This window comes from Guyanagaster necrorhizus (assembly GCF_019112545.1).
Source record: "Guyanagaster necrorhizus MCA 3950 unplaced genomic scaffold BT62scaffold_1, whole genome shotgun sequence".
In the NCBI taxonomy this organism is placed as follows: domain Eukaryota; kingdom Fungi; phylum Basidiomycota; class Agaricomycetes; order Agaricales; family Physalacriaceae; genus Guyanagaster; species Guyanagaster necrorhizus.
Window position 1 is genome coordinate 145,845 of NW_025064880.1, and position 19,999 is coordinate 165,843.

Consider the following 19,999-nt stretch of genomic DNA (forward strand, 5'->3'; position numbering starts at 1 on the left):
GATTTCACCACTGTTTCTCCCACCTGAGGATTCAATAACGGATGAGCCGTCTTGAGCTGCTTCGCTGCAGTCATGTACATCTCAAACTCTGACGCTTCCTCGCACTGACTCTGCCTCTCGACTTTTGCGGGTTCATGCTTCGCCTACACATTAAATTCAATTAGCAGTTTCGAGATAACAGGAGGAGCCTACACACTATCTCGGCGGTCCTACAAATGATCTGGCCTTCAACTCTAGCAATTCGGGTCTGCAGAAATGTCTTCAAATTGTTCATCACTTGGGGGCTGGTGTCCTTGACTTTCCGCTCGCGTATCCGGATCTTATCGCTGTTTCCTTTGAGATATTTGACCACATCTTCAACCTGACCTCGCGAGTCCTTCACCCACTTACACAATTCGTCAACATAGGCCTCCATTATTTGGAGGGTTGCCGGTTCCATAAGTTCGCCAAGGTCGCCTAACGTCTCAGTCATCAGACCCCCAAGCTTTCTCTCAAGAGAATCGAGATCCTTGTATCTCTCTAGAACTTGAATATCACTGGTCTGGTTACGATTTGGAAACGCCGCAGATACTTGTTGTATTTCTCGACGCCGTGCAGTGCACTCATGGATCGCCTGCTGCCGAAGGATACCCTGCACGAAGAGACTAGGAGAAATATCAGCGACCACTAGGTATGCAAAATGATGCGCCCCTACGTTGAGATATGCTGGAGATACGCGTCCTCGCTCGAAGGGACAGGAGGTCTGTATGGTAAAGCTTTGTGGTCCGTGGGCCATAGTGAAGAACGGTCGAGGTCAATGTAGTGGGGATTTGCGAGAAGCTCGGTATCTCTCAAGGTCGCCGCTGTGGCTGGCAGACGGGGTCGCTTGGGGGGAGATGGTTGAGGGTCCGGCTCGTAGAATGACTTTGCCATGCTCCAGTCGTTGTGGTCTGGGTGTACATACTTGCAAGATGTTCCGTATGGACACGGCCCTAGTGCCCTGCCTTCATGAGAGAAGTACTGAAAATATATTGAGCTTGGAAACTGTGATTAGGAAAGAGCACTTACTGAGCATCGTATTCTGTCCATGGACAACATTTTTCGTGAACGGAGGTGATGGTAAGAGACAAACCCCGGAAGAGTGACTCCTCGCTAAAAGAAAAAAAGAGACAAGGGTCAAAAACATTCTTCAAGGAAAAGAAGTCGTGAGGATGCATGTTCCTAGCGGTTCTGGGAAAAGCGGCAACCTGTTTTAGTAAAAGTCGAAACTAAAATTGGTGGTATCTGGGAATTCGTATTTTCCTTACACAGATGATAGCAAATCAATAGCATTTACTTCCATATCTACTATATTTTGAGCCTGCTTTTAGCAAGGCAAGGATCGTATCTACAGGAACAAACGGAATGGATAGCCTCGAAAGATGTAAGCTTGAGATCATAGGTAATGTGCATAGAACTTACCTCTGTTCTTGACTCTGAAAATGCTGACTAGGACAGAATAGATAATCACAATGATTCCAACCCAGAGATAGACCTGCAGCCTTTGCCGAGCAGCAGAAGTCTGATAAGGTACGATAATGGTAAGCATCAGAAAGGAAAATGCGAGGAGACCATCTACATCAAAAGATGAGCAAACTACACACAGAAATAGAGAGTTGACGCACAAACTAAAGCAATGACTTGGACTTCTTGTCCAAACTGGTTCTGATACCCGCCAGCAATCCAATTACCGTTTGCACCAGAGTATGGCACGTTTCTGATACGCGTAAACATGTACCCAGAAGTGAAAATAAGTGAACTCAGGATCGAGATGACAGCCCACAGCCATCGGCTTTTAAGAACCGGAGCGATATAGCGAAAGATTGAGAGTGAACTCAAGAAACCAGCAATGTAGGTGCCCCAACGAGCCCAGTCAATGGGTGCCTTGTATGGGATGGGGACGGGGGTATGATTGGAAAGCTGTTCCGCTAGTGGTCCTGCCTCGAAACCACTGTGGGGGAGTCAAGAATAGTACCATAGGAAACGCGAATGACATACTTGGAGAAGTCATATTTGATAGGATTATATTTCCCACTGGCAGGCTGTCGAAGACCTTGGGTTGGAGGATACATATAGACGACTGGGGCCGAGGTCATCCCAAGCTGCGGAAATGACTGAGCGTGGCCAAGACATAAAGGATGGCCTACATACCTGCGAAAAGACCGTTTGACCATCGTCGAAGTCCAAGGTCCCAAAGAAATGGGTGTCGCGATGTTCCTTAGGGACGGCTGCCCAAGCTTTGGCAACTGCAGTCCATGATGGGTCGAATTCCCTGTTCAGAGTCTACAAGGTGCATAAAGCGGTGATCCACATAGATACTGACCTGCATGGTTCACATCTACGCCGCTTGTCGAGTGCTGTGAACTGGATGGCAGCAGACCAGTTGCGGTCGGAGGTGGTCAATAGTTCATACGTCTGGGCATTGAGACGAATGAGGCCGTTGCCAGCGGCAGCGAGATCGACGAGCTGGGCCTGTATATCGTCGACGGCAAGCACGACGGGGAGGAGTAAAAGAGTGGAGGCGCAGAGTGAACGCCAATACATGGATGATGGACGTGGAAGGCAAAGTTCAGTAACGTGTCGTGATCACACGGCGGCCTTGTCATCTTCTCCCTCCATGTCCCATGCTCTTCTCCTCCGGCTCTTTGTCAATTATTTCTCTGTCCATGTCGCCCTTCAGTACCTTGCTCTCTACTCGGACAACATAGGAATCACGTACTACATCACCTCGCGACTGCGCCAGCTCGACACCAAGGATCTTGCCGATGTCTGGGGCTTTGTTTGCCATCTTTTGGTGACCAGGCCATCCAAGTCTCACGCTCTGGAATGTTTTGTAGTCGATATTGCGCACCGCTCGACCCATATTGCCATGATAGTATGTCTACAATATCTTGTATCTGATTGCATTTTATTTATTTTCGTAGACCCTCTGGTTCATGCAAGCAAGTCTCCGTGATCTCTCTGGTATGCGACACGATTCCAAATCTTTCTTAATATGCCAACGTATCCTCCATCAATGCCACGAAATTATATTTGGAGATCTTCCGCCTCCGGTTCCAGCACCCTATTCGTCCATTTGCTCTTCTTTCCAGTCTCGCTTTACTAGAAAGAAGATTAGGCATCACGTTGGACCATCCCTTGTGGGACTTGGGGTTGTACTCGCAGGCGCACCAGCTATGCCGAGGCTGACAGAAATCATGGGCCAAGTCGCTATAGAGCAGGGGAGAGTGGACGATGGGGACACAAGGTACCGGAGCATCGACCGACACGGGGACGAGGTGGCTCCTGCGGCCAGTCCAAATTTGAGTAAAGCTTCCTTGGAGTCAAGCTGTGATGATCACGATGACGCTGACGATCTCAGCGACGGATCTCAGCATACACCGTCTTCGGAACTTATCTCTAACAAAGACAAGACCTTTAGACATCGTGCCGTCGGTCCTGCACAGACAGCTCCTTCTTTACCTTTACACCTTAGTGGAATACGAAAATCACGCCTGTCCGAGGATCCTTTGGGACAACTCGACACTGAACAAATCGTTTCACCCTATCAGTCATCCCCTTCCGTCTCCGCGTCACGTCCCCCTCCACGTTCCGTGTCGATTAGTTATGCCGATGGTCTGTTACAATCCTACGATGGATTATCCCAGACCCATCTCCTTCGAAGCCATTATTGTCGATCAGAGGTACATCTTGTTCAATATTAGTTTCTCCTCTGACAGTCTTTTAGATCCAGTTTCTGCTAGTTCTTGAAAGTATTTCAAATAGGCTTCTCGATATTCCACGGCCGGCCCGAATAAGTGCCCTAAGAGCAGAGTTGACCGCTTTGAATCACCAACTTCCAGCTGAGGTATTTACATTTCATACGATCTACCTCTTTTTCACAAGGAAATAGGTATGCATGCCTATGTGGTGCTCTTCGTCAGATTCTCCCCGTCTCATGGGTGGATCGCAACCCCATCATCGCATCGTGCGAATTCCCCCCGGCGAAAGTGTCGTTCTCAACTCAGCCGAACGCGCCCCCTACGTACTCTTGATAGAGATCCTTCACGATGACCTCGATTTCGATCCAAACAAACGGGTCAACAAAGACGTCTTGAAAAAAATAGTTGTCAAGGAGCACGAAAAAAAGGGCACCTCCAAAGAATTGATCCCATTCCCTCCACTCTCTTCACGTCACAGTCCCAACTCTGACCCTCTCAACGATACTGACGTCGTGGCTGCTGTAGCTCATGTGTCCGCCTTTTCTCCCTTTTTTGTCTCTTCGCCTCTAACAGCTTCATCACCCGTCGAATCCGACGAAGAGATGGATCTCGTCGAGCAGCTCTATGGATCCGATCAATCTCTTCGTTCTCGGCCTATTGATCTTTCTGATTCTATAGTGCTACCTCCGACTCCAAAGAATAGGGAACTCGATATGGTTGCGTGGTCACGCTCCTCATCGGTTCCACCTTCCCCTTCACCACCAGAACACGCCGCACCCATGAACCGTGCTCTATCCATTACCTCTGATTCTTCCGCACATTTGTCACCCGTCCCTGATCACGTCGATAATAGTCCCGCCCTATCTCTTGATGAATATTCTGAACGCATGCGGACGGCTGCGATCATGCTCGCTCAGCTCAACGCCAACCTTGTTCGGGAACCTGTTACGAACGGTGCATCGTCGGAGTCCCAGTCACAATGGGGTCCCATAAGTTGGCTTCCCGGTTCCAGTTGGTTAGCAACGCCAAGAGACTATGCAACGAGACATTCCCCAGGGTTGGGTCCCCAAGATCAGTCATCGCTGCATCTCCAACCAACACGAATGCGGCTGCAACTCTCTGAAGCTTCGGCGATACGGGAGCGCATCATGCAAGAGATGCTGGCGTTGGAGGCGGAGCGGATGGAGCGGATGAGAGAAAACCGAGAGATGGATAATCTTATACGGATAGACAATATCAGTGGAAGGAAAACTGCTGAAGACGAGGGTATTATCAGAAGAGAGATAAACAAGTCAGACCCTTCCGCGGTAGTTTTAGGTGAATCCTGGGCAGCCAAAAAGGTTTGGTTCAACCTACGTGCCTCGTTAATCGCTCATCTATCTGATAATAGAGTCGCATAAGGCATGGATCACCATATGGACATCTCGGTAATACTTTTACCACTTGCAATAGCTATATGTATGTCTGACATTCCCTCAGCGAACTGGGATTGCGTCTCGGTTATTGTCAAGACAGGCGGTGATCTTCGGCAGGAACAGCTAGCAACCCATCTCATTCGTGAGTTTCAACGAATATGGGAGGAAGAAAATTGTCAATGCTGGGCGAGATAGTAAGTCTGTCTAATACCTCATTAGTTTAGAATCAGTATTTCATTTTGATCAGTTTCCACATTCTCATAACTGGAGGCTCTTCTGGACTGGTAGAAACGATAACAGACGCACCTTCCATTCATTCAATCAAAAAAGCTGAATATGCTCGTCGGCTCGCTCAAGGTCGATTGGGCCACGTTACTTTGTTTGATCATTTCAAAAGCGTACGTCCAGTCTATTCGTTATTGTCATCTCCCGGGATCTAAATCGCCCCGCAACCAAAAAGACGTATGGTGATCCATCATCAGCGAAATTCATTCGTGCTCAGAGGAATTTCGCGAAATCTCTTGCAGGTGAATGCCAAATCTGGGATTGTCCGATACTGACGTATATGCTGACCGAAGCTAGGATATTCTGTCATCACCTATCTTCTGCAGATAAAGGATCGGCACAATGGTAACATCCTTCTAGACAGGGACGGTCACCTCATACATATAGACTTTGGATTTATACTGAGCAATACGCCTGGAAACATCGGCTTTGAGGCTGCCCCGTTTAAATTTCCTCTAGAGTATATAGAAGTTTTGGGTGGTGCTACAGGCCCGTCTTTCTTAGAGTTCAGGCGGTTGTTTAAAGATGGGTTTGAAGCTGCCAGGAAGCACTGCGATAGAATCATTAGTGCGTTGCTATTGACCTTTCTCCGACGTGTCGCTGACTTTGGTTCTAGCCCTCGTTGAGCTAATGCAAAAGGGTACGTAGGCATTGCCAAGGTTACGAGCGTGTCAGAAAGTGACCTAAAATCTTGTAGACTCCGCCCTGCCATGTTTCGCTGCTTCCGGGGAACAAACCGCCAATCAGCTACGTGAACGCTTTCAGCCCTCCTTGACACATTCGCTGATTGGAGAACATGTGGATCGTCTTATCGACAGTTCTTTGGGGTCACACTGGACGCGATTATACGACTCGGTGAGGCTTTCGCTGATTTTCCGCGTCTCCCATATTTAGGAGTCTGCCAGTTCCAATACTACTCCCAGTCTATCCTATGACAAAGTTGGTTCTCTTTTCTTTGGGTCTTTGGAGTTACCGCACATTGCATATCCACCGTATCATTATCATCTTGCATTTCGTATATTACACTTGCGTTAGCATTCTTTGAAGTAAGTCCAGGCAGGGTAGCTGGAAAGGAAAAAACAAGCAAATAATGCTGGCAAAGGTATTGCCTTGGCTATCATGTAGATACATCCTTTGAATCCTAGTTAAACAGTCTATCGTACCGGTTGAGGCACGAGTATCCCTCATAGTCTGCATTTACACTGGTTAGGAGGTCACAAACTTCAGTAGGGATAGAAACCGACCGAAGTTTTGATTACTATCACACCAGCACTTTCCCCGCTTGTGAGCTTCGCCTTGAGGACAATGTTGGAAAGGTTCATGCCGATAGCCTAAACAGGATGGAGACCGGTCAACAGAAGGTTCTGCGCATACGGGAAATACTTACCAATATCATTGAAGAAATGCTTAAAAGAACTTCAGCCGGTTCATAAAGAAGAGGCAGCACGTACTATCTGATCCTTCCTTGCAAACAACGCTGCTCCTATGCTGTGAACAGGAGCGTCACCCCATCGCTAAAGAGAATCCCTGTCATGAATCCGTAACAAAAGACTACACTAGAATGGCAAACCTCATAGTAAAATCCGCCTTTCGAATCCAGGAAGTCGAAAAATTTAGAATAGGCTTCACCTCTCCATAGATCAAGATCACCGATCTCAAAATTGCTCCAAACTACGAACTTGAGCGGTGAGGATATAATCAAATATATCGACTTACAGTGGCATCGGTTGTACGTCAAGCCGCCATCGTCAGAGAGGAAATCCATGGCGTTATCTTTTGGTGTTATACCAGGGTTTGCTTCCAAGAATTCTAAGGCAAAGTCAGAACTGTGACTAATTATACATCGTGAGACACACCGCGAACCGCTGCCCAAAGCGTCGGAATGGTTCTCTCGTATTCGTACAAGGATACAGTGAAACCTAATGCATAGTAAAGATTGAAAGAAGGAAGACAGTGCTAAAGCATACCGTAAACCTTTTGCTGGTCTTGCATGATCAGGAAAGGGTCGTAGTCAAGGTCACAGAAGAACTTGACGTCAGGCCTTTTGTCAATTGTCAGAACATCAACGTAAAACTTAAGATAATGTTTCCATACTCGACTCTGATTGAGGTGTCAGCGCGCGAGTGTAGGTGAAGTATGTGGATTTACCTCCAATAGTACTTGTACGGCTTCAAAAGCTCGTGTCTGTAAAAGAACTTGCGAATGGTTGAGAAAAAATTCGTACATATAAATTGGTATCCTCACTCCGGAGTTGAACCGGCACATATTCCGATAGCTGTGTCAAGTAAGTGTACGTTCGAAGCACGGTAAAATTTCCACCAACGGCACGCTTCCTATACAACAATTCAGACAGATCAACGGTGTATGCAGGGATACGAACGCACCTCCATAAATGACCTTGTTCTTCACCATATCTGCTCGAGCCTCTGATGCCTTAGCCTCGTCTATGGTCTCGGGCTGGTACCAGTGGTCATGAGGGATAAATCCAAACTTAACATCAACATCCGTAAGCTCTGAAACCCGGCTGAAAGTCGATGAGTCTCGAAAGAGTAAAAGCCAACGATGGGTCGAACCGCTTAAATTGTTCCGAAAAAGGTTGCTCATTCAAGAACACATAAGGATACCGGAACTTTTTGTTGAAACGGTCCTCCATCTGCTTCATGCTGACGATGATACCATTCAAATCACTGTTGCGTGCTGTAAAAAAAAAAATGAAAATGAGCTGCTATCAAGCAGCACGGTAACCAAGGACGCGCCGAGCATGACAATTGCTGCGGAAGCCTTCCGTCCTTGCGGTGAGGTTACATTGTTGTGAACATAGTAATCGTCGGGGACAGGAATCTGGTACGGTGGTTTTGAACCGTTCCATTGCGTCTTGATGTTGGAAAGTGATGTCGCTTGACTGTAGCCCGGATGAGCAAAGCTCATTATGTAGTGCAGACTAATCTGTTAGAAACGTCAGTGATGGACGGTCATAGGAACCAGCAAAGTATTTGACAATAATCCCCAGGACAAGTACAACATAACGCCAGGGCGTCATCATGGTGGGCAGAGGTAAAGAGTATGAGAGAATTGAACCTGCGGCAAATTGCGCAAACAGAAAGCCTTCATAGGGTTAGGGTTCGGCCAAGTGCACAGTCATTCGTGTTGGTTACGTAGGCAATACGGACAGGTTCCATCGGCTCATGACTCCAATAATCCCATCTATTTGTACTATCGTACAACCCATAATTATAAAGTGATATTGTTAGATACAGTGGTTAATGCCAGCACGGGGGTACTATGAGAACAAGTCTTCAAACTTCTTCACGCAAGAATTCGGGGAATAATCTTCGGGGAACAGTGAGTCTGTATCCATGGAAAGGTATCCATGTGGGAGCCTGTACTTACCAAAACTGTCTGCAGGATCGCATGAACACCTGCCTTCTGACCACTGATCACCCTGTGGGCAATGCTGGAATGATTCATGGCGATAACCGATATCTCGGAAGAAGTGGATCTGGTCTCTTCGAGCGAAGAGGGCAGCCGCAATGCTGTGGACTGGGGCGTCTCCCCAGCGCTGAACACACAAAGGTAGATATTTTCAGCAGCGATGGCTAAGGACAGTAACAGATGCAACATACCTCATAATAGAAACCTCCTTTTGATTCTAAGAAATTGAAAAAGGCCTGGTAAGCCTCTGACCTCCAAAAGTCCATATCTGCAATTTCGAAATTGCTCCAGACTGTATTTACGTGTTAGTTCAGCCAGGGCGGGATCATGGTGAGAACTAACAGTGACAAAGATTATAGGTGTTCCCGCCGTTGTTAGATAGATAATCCATGGCGTTATGCGGATCAATGTAGTCGGGATGAGTTGCCATGAATTCTGTAACAGGCTGAGTTGCACTGTCAGCTTCACGGGGATTTTCACGCCACCTTTTACCGTACTCCACAACGTGGGTATCGTGGGCGCCCACTCCGTTAATGAAATTGTGAAGCCTAGTTACACAATAAGCTTGTCACAGGTAATGATAGACATTAACTCACTATATATTTTATCGTGTTCTCGCATGTAAATGAAAGGATCGTATTTTATATCACAAAAGAACCTGACATCTGGTCTAGAAGGATAGTCAGAATAGCATGGAAGGCGGATAATATATGCGAAGCTCACTCCACTCTAGACAGATAGGATGCGATGGTCAATAAGAAGGATCATGGTCAATGGTTTCCATTTATAGCTCACCTCCAGTAGTACCGGTATGGCCGTAAAAGCTCATGATGAAAGAAGAACTGAGTGGACGTTGACGTCAGAGGTCAAGATCAGAGTACGAGTATCGGATACACTCACTCCAGAATTGAAACGGCACATGTTGCGGTAGCTGCGATTGGCAGTGAGTCAGAGAAGTCAAAGGACGGAAACTGTTCATACGGTACACTGCCTGCGGTGATGATGAATGAAGGTAACAGGTTAGAGTAACTGTGAGCTCACCGGCATAAATAATACGCTGGGCCATCATCTTCTGGCGGCCTAACCGCGCTCGGTCTTCGTCGATCCAGTCAGGCTGAACCCAATGTTCTTTGGGGATTAGTCCAAATGAAATCGGAGCTCTGCTGATGATGCTGACGCGCCTGATGAATACAGCGTCAGAAATGACGGCGGCGTTGACGATAGTGAAACAAGCCGCACTCTTTGAACGAATCCGTAAAAGGCTCGTCATTGAGTAGCACCCAAGGATAATTATAATGCCTGTTGAAGCGGTCTTCAACGGACTGCATGCTCGAGACTACTCCATTGATGTCGCTGTTTCGGGCCAGGAGGACAAACGTGGCATTGGCTCGTTCCGAAGCATTGTGATATAGCGTATCTGGGAATGCCACAGCATACGAACTGATTTCTTGAGTCTTTTCTTCGGACACATGCAGTTGTGAACCCCAGTTGCTGAGAGAGGAGATGCGCTTATAATCTTCGAAAGCGATAGACAAGATGTAATGAATGCTAATCTGTTACGCTATTCAGTATGACGGAGATGAAGAGAGGTAGGAAAACATACGACGAGGACAAGGACGAGGGTAATGTACCGCCGCGGCGTCATCATTGGTAGATACATGATGGGGGGAAAAGACTGACTGGCAGTCCGGGCTATGGACGTATTGTATTAAAACGAACGCGCAGTCAAAAATAAAGTGGAGCCGCGCGAGCCGAGATCATTACGATTTAATGCCTGAAATTGGCCTGAAAAGGGTAGTGCGCAACCTCCGCCACTGGCAACCGTGAGCTATCCGCAGCTCGGCGTCCCCCCCTGTGCCTTTCTCACCTTGATGTATACACTAACATCATTCTGAAGATAATGAAAAATTCCGTCAGCCATAACATCAAGTGGGAACTACGGAACTGCGCACCCGGTGCATCGCTGGAAGGTGGTATCGGACGCGCAGTTCAATCGGCCTTGCACCGCCTTGTTCGAAAATAAAGAATTCGCGTAAAGAATGCTTAGGTTAGGGTTTTACGTAACCCATTTGCTGTTGTTTGTCATCCACTTTTTTTCTCAGCTTGGGCAGCGACGAGCCCATTGCTTGCGCGTCGGTCAACAATGGCGTCCGTATCGCTACCCATAAAAAATGGTCTCGCTGACTCCTCTGCCTCACCGTCATCCTCGTCGACTGCCGCTTTCCCATCCAAATCTCCATTTTCTTACTACAATCGCTTTGCAAAGTGGCGGGCTGATCTTGGATTACCATTCCCAGGCAACGTTGAAAATCTCCAGAAGGAAGTCAAGGGTGCGCTATCTCTATTGCTTTCCACAGCTCTACGTGACTGACCGTTCCCTGCCCAGCGACCCATCTCACAAATTTGTTCTTCGATGGCGCTCGCGCCGACCTCACCAAGAGCATGTCCATGAACCCGCTATTCCAAGTCACTCACTCCTTTGCATTGGGCTCACAAACATCTGCGCCTTCCTATAATTTTGGTGCCATGTTTGCGAATGAAAAAGTGGGCTTTCTGCAACGGAACATTGATACGCCATCCTGAGACTTTACCCACAGGTATTCATGCAAGGTGGAGTGGACCACGATGGAAACGTGAATGCCCGGCTGAACCAGGGTTGGTCACCCGGAAATGTCTCCAAATTTCAGGCCCAGGTGCGTTAATCATGGCATTCGATGTGAGCCGTCTTCCTGACGCAGTATACAGATGTCATCCCAGCCGGGACACAACTTGCTCCAATTGGAGCACGATTATCAGGGACAGGACTACAGTCTGAACGGGAAAGCCGTGAACCCCTGGCCCACAGATTTGACGGGCATCTACGTTGGCAGTTATCTGCAATCAGTGACGAAAAACCTCGCTCTTGGTGTTGAGTGCCTGTATCAGCGGCCCGCTCCTGAAATATCAGAACTCGCTACGACCTACATTGCCAAGCTCACGGGTACGGACAAAAACTGGATAGCGACCGCAAACTTCCAACCGGCTGGTATATTGCAGGCGACGTACTGGCAAAAGTTGAGCGACAAGGTCGATGTTGCCGCCGACCTGCAGGTGATCGCTGCACCAGCCCGTCGGGACGCGATTGCAACCCTGGGTGTCAAGTACGATCTTCGGTTGGCGACGTTCCGGGCTCAGGTCGATTCCGGGGGCAAAGTATCAGCACTGCTTGAACAGCGGTTTACCCCCACATTCACCTTTATGTTATCAGGAGAGATTGATCACTGGAAGGTTGGTATTTCTCTTTGATCGCAGTCCATGGCCTAGCTCACTATATTGCGACAGAATGCTGCGAAAGTCGGTTTTGGGGTTATCATGGAGAGCACGTCGCTTTCGCAAGAAGAGCTGGAGGCACAGATGGCCGTCACCCCACCATGATTTAATGTATTTACGACTAGATATTATTGGTGCACTTATTATTTTCGTCGTTTATACACGCTCTCTACTCATGGCTGCGGTGATTTGAATTACCGGCCCTTTGATCCTGACAGCCATGGTAAACTTGCTAGAACTGCGAGACATTTCGTCCGCCAATGAGGCTCGCAACAACGAACCAATATTTACAGACATTAATCTTGTAGTAACTGCAGGTATGGGTGTCGTTTGTGCTCCAGCGTTTCTTGACGTGTCGCAGGAGATGTGGTAGCGCTACAGGGCAAAAGTGGTTCCGGAAAGACCACATTGCTGAAATGCATAGCGCACCTAAATGTATACGATGGTCTCGTTCTATACCGTGGATCGTACGCCCTTGATATTTATGGCTAGCTTTGACTTGACTTGCTTTTTTGCAGAACACCAATGACTTATGGCCAGCATCTGCTTTCCCTACTCTAGCCTGCCGCTCACCCCTCCTCAGGCATACCTGCTTACCGTAAAAAAGTGGCCTATGTCCCCCAGCGGTCTCCCCTTCTCCCTGGTACTCCGCGGGACTTTGTGAACACGGTACTTTCATTATCTGCTAGGTCGGACAGATCCATGTCGACCTTCCAGCACATCATCGACCTAGGCGCCGCATGGAGCCTTGATCGCAACCTCTGGGACCGTGAATGGACAAATCTATCAGGGGGAGAATCCCAGAGGATTGCACTCTCCATTGCTCTGGCATTGAATACTGCCGAAGTGCTTCTGCTAGATGGTCAGGGTATAGTGCACACTTTTCTCCCACCATTCTGATGCAAGTATGATTAGAACCTACGTCTGCTTTGGACCCAGAGCTGGTGCTGTTGGTGGAGCAGTCGTTGCTAAAGGACCTGCGCTCCGACAACACGGCGCTCAAAGCCATCGTGTGGATCACTCATTCAGATGAGCAGGCAAGTCGAGTAGGGACCCGATTCATTCAGGTTTCTGGGGGTAATTGTCATGAACAGTCCTTGCCGCCAGTATAGATCCGAATAGATACAACCAATTTCTTTTAGTGTCGGCTGCCGTCCGCGCTTCGCTAGGTCTTGGCTTTTCAGTGCAGCGAATGATGAATGTTCCTGATTGCCGTGCATCGTAGTACCACCATACGCGGGTCCTACGGGATAATCACTCGAACGAAGCATCTTACAAATTGTTCCATGTAATACACTACCCATGCTTGCTTGAGTTATTCGTCAAGTTTCACTGTATCGAAAGTTTGAAAGTGCTTTGTTTTGTTAACGACTCGCACCTTGGACCCTGTTCAAAAATATATTGTACATTACAAGGACACCACTATTACAATGATAGATTACATGCAGAGGAGGGTGACTATGCTTGAGGAGGGTTAATGCGAATAAAAATACAGTATGCGAAATAGCCTTTCAATCGACAACGACCAGCCCGTCGAAACTCTTCTTCATCACCGATTTCTTCATGACATTCAAGGGATTAAATTCATCTTCCTTCTTTACCTTCTCATTGCCCTCTGCGACCTTCTCCCATCCCTCAAGTTCCCCCTCCTCACACTCTCCCATGAACACTTTCATTAACGCAGGCGAGAATCCATTCATCAAAGCAATTCCCTTGCGCTCCGCCATGACTTGCGTAGTACCGTATCGGGAGAGATCCCAAAAGACAAGTTGAGGCACCTCATACCCTGCCGCCTTGTACGCCTTCTCGATCATATCGTAGTTGGTCTCCCAAGCCGCAGGATCGCTCGACTGGCCGTCTGCCTCATCAAACTGCATATCCGAGAACACAAAGAACCGCTTGATCATATCCTCCTGCTTGATGTTGTGCTTGATAGCAAGAGGAAGGAGAAGATCCATAAAGACTGCATTGAAGTTTGTGTTCATCTCCCAGTTCGTCTCGACCATCCCGGCAACGGTATCGTAGAGCGACTTGGTAGGATCCAGACGGATGAATTCAGGACGACGAGAAAAGGTGATGAAGCCATCGTTGAAAGGCGCTTTGGAAAGTTTGGAGAGAACCAGCGACAGGGCTAGAGCGGGCAGGATGGGATCTTTGGCATCGCTGTGTTGGAAACTTCCCATGGAACCAGAGACGTCGCACAAAGCAATAGCGTTGTCGATGGATCCCGACTCACGGAGTCTGGAGATAAGAGTGTTCCACTGAGCCTCTGCTACACGCACTTTGTTCTCGGCAATGGTCTTTTTGAACTCTGCGAGCTTTGGATACTTTTCTGATGCCCCGCGATCAGCTGAGTGTGCAACTATTTGGTGCAGGATTTCATTGGGCATGAGGGTTGCACCACTAATAGTTTTCTTTCCGCTCTCAACCTCAATCATGTAATCCTGGAAGCCCTCGGGATCATGCTTGAAGAACCGTTCGCTGTTGTTCTTCATACACACTGAGGGGACACGGGTGTATTTGATCTCATCCCACCGATTCGCCGACATGTATGTCTCGGGTATCTCAGAGGCTGTACGAAGAGGGGTGAGAACCCAACGCTGGAAGAATGAACGAAGGATAGAGGCCTTTTCGAAGGGGTGGACGGTAGAAGACTCGAGAGACGAGGGGAACATGATGGGGAGGCTCGCGCGCGAATTATACATGAGGTAGCTGATGGCTGTAGTAATGTTAGTGAACCGGTCATGGGAACCGCCTGCACTCGGTGCCCATTTTCCGACCAGAGAGAGCTGACGAAGATGGGAGAGACGACCGGCCTCCGTGGGGATGGACTCTGACTGGGTCAACAAAGAAATATCCATGCAGAGACGAGCGGCAAATAGACGAGCAACAGCGATGTATAGGGCCCGATATTTAGGTTCCTTGAGCTTGGATGCGAGAGTCTCATACCGTTCCAACCCACGAGCCGCTCGCGCCTCTCGAGCCTGACGCTGACTCTCCTTGTTGTGCTCTTCCGGGTTCTGGCGCGGTTCAGTTTTGGCGCGTTTGTCAGTAGGCGGGCGACGGCCAGCGCGGTAGCCTTTGCCCCGTCGCTTGGCAAGTGCGGCCCGACCACCACGATGAAGGAAGGTGGATTCATCTGACCCGAGTTCATCAACTGTGGCAAGTGCGAGGATGTTGAGCAAGTCTTTCCAATATCCATGGGCACGACCAGTATCGTTTTTGATTTTGTCGTTGAAGCAGACGGGCTCATAGAGGAGATGGAGATTGGAAATGGCGGTACGAGGATGATTGTCGTACAACCACCCAAAGGCACTGAAAGAAAAGATGAGCCACTGGGAAAAGAATGTAGTGATGGAAGACTTGCCGGTAGAAGGCCTCCTTTTCACCCTTGCCGTCGGGAACGCTCCTCAGCTGCCAGATGAGACGAAGGGTGAGGGGCGCATCCTCTGCCCAAGACTTGCTCAGCACTTCCGCAAGATTGTCCTTTTGGAATCCGTCCAAGGCCCTGAAAGCATCAAGGGTAGGCGAGAGGGTGGACTCCAAGGTAGGCGCCATGTTCTCCGTGAGTGTTTGGTTTGCGGTAGCATGGAGAGCCTGCATCATGGGATTGGTTGATACCGCGACAGGCTCAGTGAAGGCCTCGGTAACGGAAGCGCGCTTTGGTGGAAGGATGTCGAGAAAGGCAGGGTCGTAGAGCTCTGGAATATCCGGCAAGACGACTCGCTGAGTGGTAGCTGCGATAGAGGACGTAGAGGCCATTTTGAATACTGGGATATAGGAGTTCTGGCAGTTCCCAAATGGCCTTTTATACCAGACCTAATGCGGCACCGAGCCAAAGACGTCAACATATTTGACTGGTAGCTAGCCGGAAAGGACCAGCAATCCTTTAGGAATGACTCACGCTCACTCATATTCATCGGAGCCGCAAGTGTCACTATGACTGGTAATGCTGTAATAAAGAGTATGGTCAATAAATAATTCATCTACGACAGTAGCAGTACATCGTCCATCATCATCGTCGTCTACTTCCTCGTGTCGTGTAAACATTTCTAGCATCCGTCAATGTCCCCGTTATGGCTCTGGAGCTCTTTGTAGAATACTTCATGTCCCCTTTCATTATTGGTTGTGGTATTGTTGGATATGACACGGAAGATGCAGAAGAAACCAGCGACACCGGCGGCTCCGGTGAACTGGGTGATTGAACAGAGGACGTCGATAGTGTATCCTCGATCGCCATAGCAATATCGTCCTCCTCTGGTAGAGGAAGATGCTCCGTCAAAAAGGTCTCACTATCGACAGACGAGAGCCCCGTCTGCCGCCACGCCTTGAGCAAGTCATCGCGACTTTTGGTGAGCTCCCAGTGGTCGACATATTCCCATATTTTTCCACGAGGCGTAGATCCCGTCGGCACGTCGTCTTTGGCACCTTCCTCTGCCAAGGAACGCGTTGCACCGTCCAAAGAAGACACTTGTGAATTTGCGGCATCTTTCAAGTTCGTGATCGTATTATTGAGACTGGAAGCCTATAAGAATAACTTGAGTACGATGTTCTCGAAAGAGAAAAACATAAATTTTCCAGTACCATAGACGATACCTGGCTCACGAAGCATTCGGTATTACGAGATGTTGATGCAAGACCACGGTCAAGTGATCGACATTCGGATTGAACGTCCACGCCCAGAGCCTTAGTCATTTCGATTCGAGCGCGTTTGGCACGTTGATGTTGTTCGAAACCTGGCTCGTCCATGAATGGTTATCAAACACGTACAGAAAGGATTCATACTTGTAGAACAAGACTGTATCATGTCCTGAGTTTGTTGTTGTATCGTATTTGAATACGACGTTATTGATCCAGAAACGTTGGTATTCAGAGAAGAAAGCTCAGTGGTGACAGTCTCTTTAGCTTGATGTAGGTTCTGAAATCTAATAAGAAACATCATACCCGCAAGAAAACAAATGCTTACTTTGAGGGCACCGTCTCTTGTGCGCTTGACGTCTCCGCTTCTCTTCTCCAGGGTGATCGCCACTTTGGAACCTTCGCTATCCATATCATTCAGAGCGCTATTTTGCTTCGCTATGAATTCCTTCATAGATTCAGCGCCCTTTTCATTTGCAACCAGAACGCCCTTTACAGCTGCCCTGAGCCCCTTATCCCTCTCCATCACAAAATCCCCAAGCAACCCAGATATCCGCTGGACCAGTTGGCTCTTTGATTTGTCCGCGCTAATTCGCTCGTTTTCGATCATTATTGTCAAGGCTTCATTCTGCTCGCGCAACCGCCGGATCTCGGCATTCGCAGCGTTTGAACCCAGAGACTGCACGGCAGAAAGTCCTTCCCGTTCTGCTTCAATGAACTGGAGGGCATCACTCAGGATACTCTCAACTAATTGGACCATCGCTTTCAAAGCATTCTCCACTCCGTCGAAAGCATTAACCCCTGCGGTCTCCACTTTGGCGCACAGCTGTACACAAGTGGAACTTAGACTTGTACCCCATGATCCAAAGCCATCTTTGAAAGTCTCGTGCGTCTCCTGCATGGTCTTCTTCACAACCGTGAGCGCTTGATCTTCGCAGTCGTCCTGGGCGCGTACATCGTTGAGCGATTCTTGGACTCGTTTCAGATATTCGTGGATACGTTGTGAATACAACGCAAGGTTTGACAGTTCGGAAGATCCAAATTGTTTGGCTTCTTGTCGCAATTTACTGACATTTGCGGATGAAGTGCACATGAATTCATCAAGGTGTCGCGAGAGAAGCTGTATCGCCGATGTGATGCTTCTACCATGTGTCACAACAGCCTCCGCGTTCGAATCCATGACATCAGCTTTACGTTCTGTGAGGAGTTGTACGTCAATTATTACACCGATCTCATTGGCACATGGAACGTACCAAGTTTGTTGAACAAACTTCCAACATCGGCGATGCTTTCGTGAGCTACGGCCTTCAACCCTCCAGCAACCGTGTCAAGCATACCTTCGGTCGTCTGGAATGCTCGGCGAACTACAAGTTCTTCTTCGAGCACACCTTTGACTGACAGAAGTTCAGCCTTCTTCTCTTCCAGGACCTTTTCAGTAGATCTTAGGTGCTCCCTCGTGTCCTTCAACTCGGCTTCTCTGAGCTTCAGTCTTCCAATGCTCTCTTCAAACTCCTCTCGCACGACTTTCATCTGTCCCTCCACAATCTCCACTTGCTTCCTCGCCTCGAGGATCTCACTCTCCCGCAGCTCCTGCTCAGCGGTCATTTGATTCCATGTCTCTTCAGAGAAAAATATGCCATTCTTTTCTCGTGCAGCAAGGACGTCGGCTTTCAGACGCTCAATCTCTGCAACGTACTCTTTTAGGAGGGAGTTGCGCGTCATGCGTTGATTGAGTTCAGGCTTGTTGCGGATAGATTTGGCCCTCATCGCATAGTCAAGGGTCGACAGCGTCTCTTCGATGTTGGAACGAGCGGGGGAGACGGTGGCAATGATACAAGTCTTTGTGCGGCCTCCGAGCGAGTCTTGAAGGAGTCGCGTAAGTTTAGATTCCCTGTATAGGTATCAGATGAAATCATTTCGAATCAAGAAACCCCGACCTGTAGGGAACGTGTTGCGCCTTATCAACCAGAGCGTTTATCACACGTCCTAATGTCAACAAGCTCTGGTTGATCATTCCAGCCTCACGGGCGCGCGCATTCTGAGCCCCGGACCGTCCAATGTTTTCAGACCCCGCCAAATCAACCATGTTCAGTTTTCCGGTCCTAAGTAAATCCTCGCCAACGACACCATTGTCTTTGGTGTGAACAGTGATAGAGAAAATAGAATGCGACCGACTAGAGTGGTCATTGAATTTCGTTGCAGCTACTTGGCGCCTGTCACTTCCCTTGGTCAAGACCGCCAATGCATCAGCGGAATCTTTGACAGGTATTTCTTCGATACCTTGTATGAAAACACCACGCTTGTTGGCATCATCGAAAATTTTCAAACCAGCATCTGCATTTTTGGAGGTGTCCTTGGACATCAGCTGCGTACTCCCTGTTGAAACAGGAAGATCGGGCGCCAAAAGGTCACGGAGTTCTTCGTTATATAGTTCAATGTAGGAGATCTTAACGCTGAAATCGGACCCGGACGTCTCCAGAGCATGAAATAGTCGGAAGAGAACGCGTGGAATCATGCCAGCATGCACTGAGGGGTTACCCATGGCCGTAGGAACCAAGTCGCCATGCATCGTGTAGCTGAAACCAAAATGTGAATGTAAATTGACAAGTTGTTGGTGGTCCTCACGTTTTTCCGGTCCCTGTCTGACCGTATGCAAACAGTGTGCAATTATACCCCATCAACACCTGCTCCAACATTGGACTAACGACTTCATGGTATATCAATGCCTGGTCTGCTTCAGGGCCGAAGACGAGATCGAAAGGGTACGTGCGAATAGGTGGGAGAGTAACAAGACCCAAAGTGGAGGTCGGAGCTGTCGTTTCAATGGACACCTGGTTACTTTTGGCTCCATTCGAAGTAACAATGATCGGACTATTGCTTTCGACTTCGCGCTCTGAGCGTCGCCGACACCGTAAAACAACCTGTATATTCGATTCCGGATCATCTTTCTGCCTCGACAGGACGGTTGTCGCTGGTTTCTGGGGTCTTGACGTTGATGGCACAGGTAGTGACGGATTCTCTGTTGGGGACGACGTTTTGGCCATGGCTGAACGGGAGCGCGGTGGCTGCGGTGGGGCCTGATTGTTATTCTTCGAGCGCGACGACGGGGGACGACGCGTAGCCATCGCAAAAAAAAGGCGAGCGTAACAGAGAGATGGTGGACAAACGGGAGTTGCAGTTGCAGGCCAAACAAACGTGGAC

The 19,999-nt window shown here is 48.6% G+C and overlaps 9 protein-coding genes across 9 annotated transcripts; 3 read left to right on the forward strand and 6 right to left on the reverse strand.

The window, feature by feature from the left end:
* Positions 1-93: 93 nt before the first annotated feature.
* On the reverse strand, positions 94-1,163 carry BT62DRAFT_3546 (uncharacterized protein). The gene is made up of 3 exons (XM_043180604.1): positions 1,048-1,163; positions 695-999; positions 94-644 (listed from the first exon to the last, which is right to left on the reverse strand). Exons 1-3 carry the CDS (start codon positions 1,075-1,077, stop codon positions 161-163), a joined length of 819 nt encoding a protein of 272 aa, XP_043045962.1. The 5' UTR covers positions 1,078-1,163; the 3' UTR covers positions 94-160.
* A 128-nt stretch (positions 1,164-1,291) lies between these two features.
* On the reverse strand, positions 1,292-2,686 carry BT62DRAFT_925021 (oligosaccharyl transferase subunit OST3/OST6 family). Its single transcript, XM_043184699.1, has 6 exons — positions 2,342-2,686; positions 2,170-2,290; positions 2,017-2,120; positions 1,644-1,969; positions 1,441-1,593; positions 1,292-1,392 (listed from the first exon to the last, which is right to left on the reverse strand). Exons 1-6 carry the CDS (start codon positions 2,560-2,562, stop codon positions 1,367-1,369), a joined length of 951 nt encoding a protein of 316 aa, XP_043045963.1. The 5' UTR covers positions 2,563-2,686; the 3' UTR covers positions 1,292-1,366.
* On the forward strand, positions 2,557-6,602 carry BT62DRAFT_925022 (kinase-like protein). Its single transcript, XM_043184700.1, has 12 exons — positions 2,557-2,893; positions 2,943-3,701; positions 3,746-3,865; positions 3,911-5,059; positions 5,110-5,146; positions 5,199-5,328; positions 5,382-5,532; positions 5,595-5,661; positions 5,717-5,986; positions 6,036-6,059; positions 6,117-6,274; positions 6,325-6,602. The coding sequence occupies exons 1-12, from the start codon at positions 2,636-2,638 to the stop codon at positions 6,352-6,354; spliced, it is 3,153 nt and encodes a 1,050-aa protein (XP_043045964.1). The 5' UTR covers positions 2,557-2,635; the 3' UTR covers positions 6,355-6,602.
* On the reverse strand, positions 6,391-8,518 carry BT62DRAFT_958344 (glycosyltransferase family 15 protein). Its single transcript, XM_043188448.1, has 16 exons — positions 8,418-8,518; positions 8,176-8,365; positions 7,993-8,116; positions 7,804-7,943; positions 7,743-7,752; positions 7,664-7,694; positions 7,568-7,614; positions 7,514-7,519; positions 7,387-7,460; positions 7,276-7,338; positions 7,136-7,228; positions 6,990-7,090; positions 6,871-6,933; positions 6,807-6,825; positions 6,664-6,750; positions 6,391-6,610 (listed from the first exon to the last, which is right to left on the reverse strand). The coding sequence occupies exons 1-16, from the start codon at positions 8,460-8,462 to the stop codon at positions 6,561-6,563; spliced, it is 1,143 nt and encodes a 380-aa protein (XP_043045965.1). The 5' UTR covers positions 8,463-8,518; the 3' UTR covers positions 6,391-6,560.
* A 69-nt stretch (positions 8,519-8,587) lies between these two features.
* On the reverse strand, positions 8,588-10,697 carry BT62DRAFT_925024 (glycosyltransferase family 15 protein). The gene is made up of 13 exons (XM_043184701.1): positions 10,455-10,697; positions 10,091-10,404; positions 9,893-10,032; positions 9,833-9,842; positions 9,752-9,782; positions 9,647-9,693; positions 9,575-9,580; positions 9,448-9,521; positions 9,337-9,399; positions 9,194-9,286; positions 9,043-9,143; positions 8,810-8,978; positions 8,588-8,749 (listed from the first exon to the last, which is right to left on the reverse strand). The coding sequence occupies exons 1-13, from the start codon at positions 10,509-10,511 to the stop codon at positions 8,700-8,702; spliced, it is 1,155 nt and encodes a 384-aa protein (XP_043045966.1). The 5' UTR covers positions 10,512-10,697; the 3' UTR covers positions 8,588-8,699.
* Positions 10,698-10,984: 287 nt separating this feature from the next.
* On the forward strand, positions 10,985-12,391 carry BT62DRAFT_983527 (uncharacterized protein). Its single transcript, XM_043189793.1, has 5 exons — positions 10,985-11,181; positions 11,238-11,395; positions 11,449-11,544; positions 11,597-12,118; positions 12,173-12,391. Exons 1-5 carry the CDS (start codon positions 10,995-10,997, stop codon positions 12,263-12,265), a joined length of 1,056 nt encoding a protein of 351 aa, XP_043045967.1. The 5' UTR covers positions 10,985-10,994; the 3' UTR covers positions 12,266-12,391.
* Positions 12,358-13,580, forward strand: BT62DRAFT_983528 (P-loop containing nucleoside triphosphate hydrolase protein). The gene is made up of 5 exons (XM_043189794.1): positions 12,358-12,477; positions 12,522-12,627; positions 12,679-12,695; positions 12,744-13,022; positions 13,076-13,580. The coding sequence occupies exons 1-5, from the start codon at positions 12,381-12,383 to the stop codon at positions 13,270-13,272; spliced, it is 696 nt and encodes a 231-aa protein (XP_043045968.1). The 5' UTR covers positions 12,358-12,380; the 3' UTR covers positions 13,273-13,580.
* Positions 13,581-13,671: 91 nt separating this feature from the next.
* On the reverse strand, positions 13,672-15,763 carry BT62DRAFT_879605 (uncharacterized protein; the record flags this gene model as incomplete). Its single annotated transcript, XM_043182597.1, has 3 exons — positions 13,672-15,170; positions 15,276-15,495; positions 15,524-15,763. The coding sequence occupies 3 exons, from the start codon at positions 15,761-15,763 to the stop codon at positions 13,672-13,674; spliced, it is 1,959 nt and encodes a 652-aa protein (XP_043045969.1).
* A 412-nt stretch (positions 15,764-16,175) lies between these two features.
* Positions 16,176-19,923, reverse strand: BT62DRAFT_879338 (kinesin-domain-containing protein; the record flags this gene model as incomplete). Its single annotated transcript, XM_043182586.1, has 7 exons — positions 16,176-16,685; positions 16,745-16,896; positions 16,946-17,078; positions 17,127-17,995; positions 18,052-18,689; positions 18,736-19,374; positions 19,424-19,923. The coding sequence occupies 7 exons, from the start codon at positions 19,921-19,923 to the stop codon at positions 16,176-16,178; spliced, it is 3,441 nt and encodes a 1,146-aa protein (XP_043045970.1).
* Between the last annotated feature and the right edge of the window lie 76 nt (positions 19,924-19,999).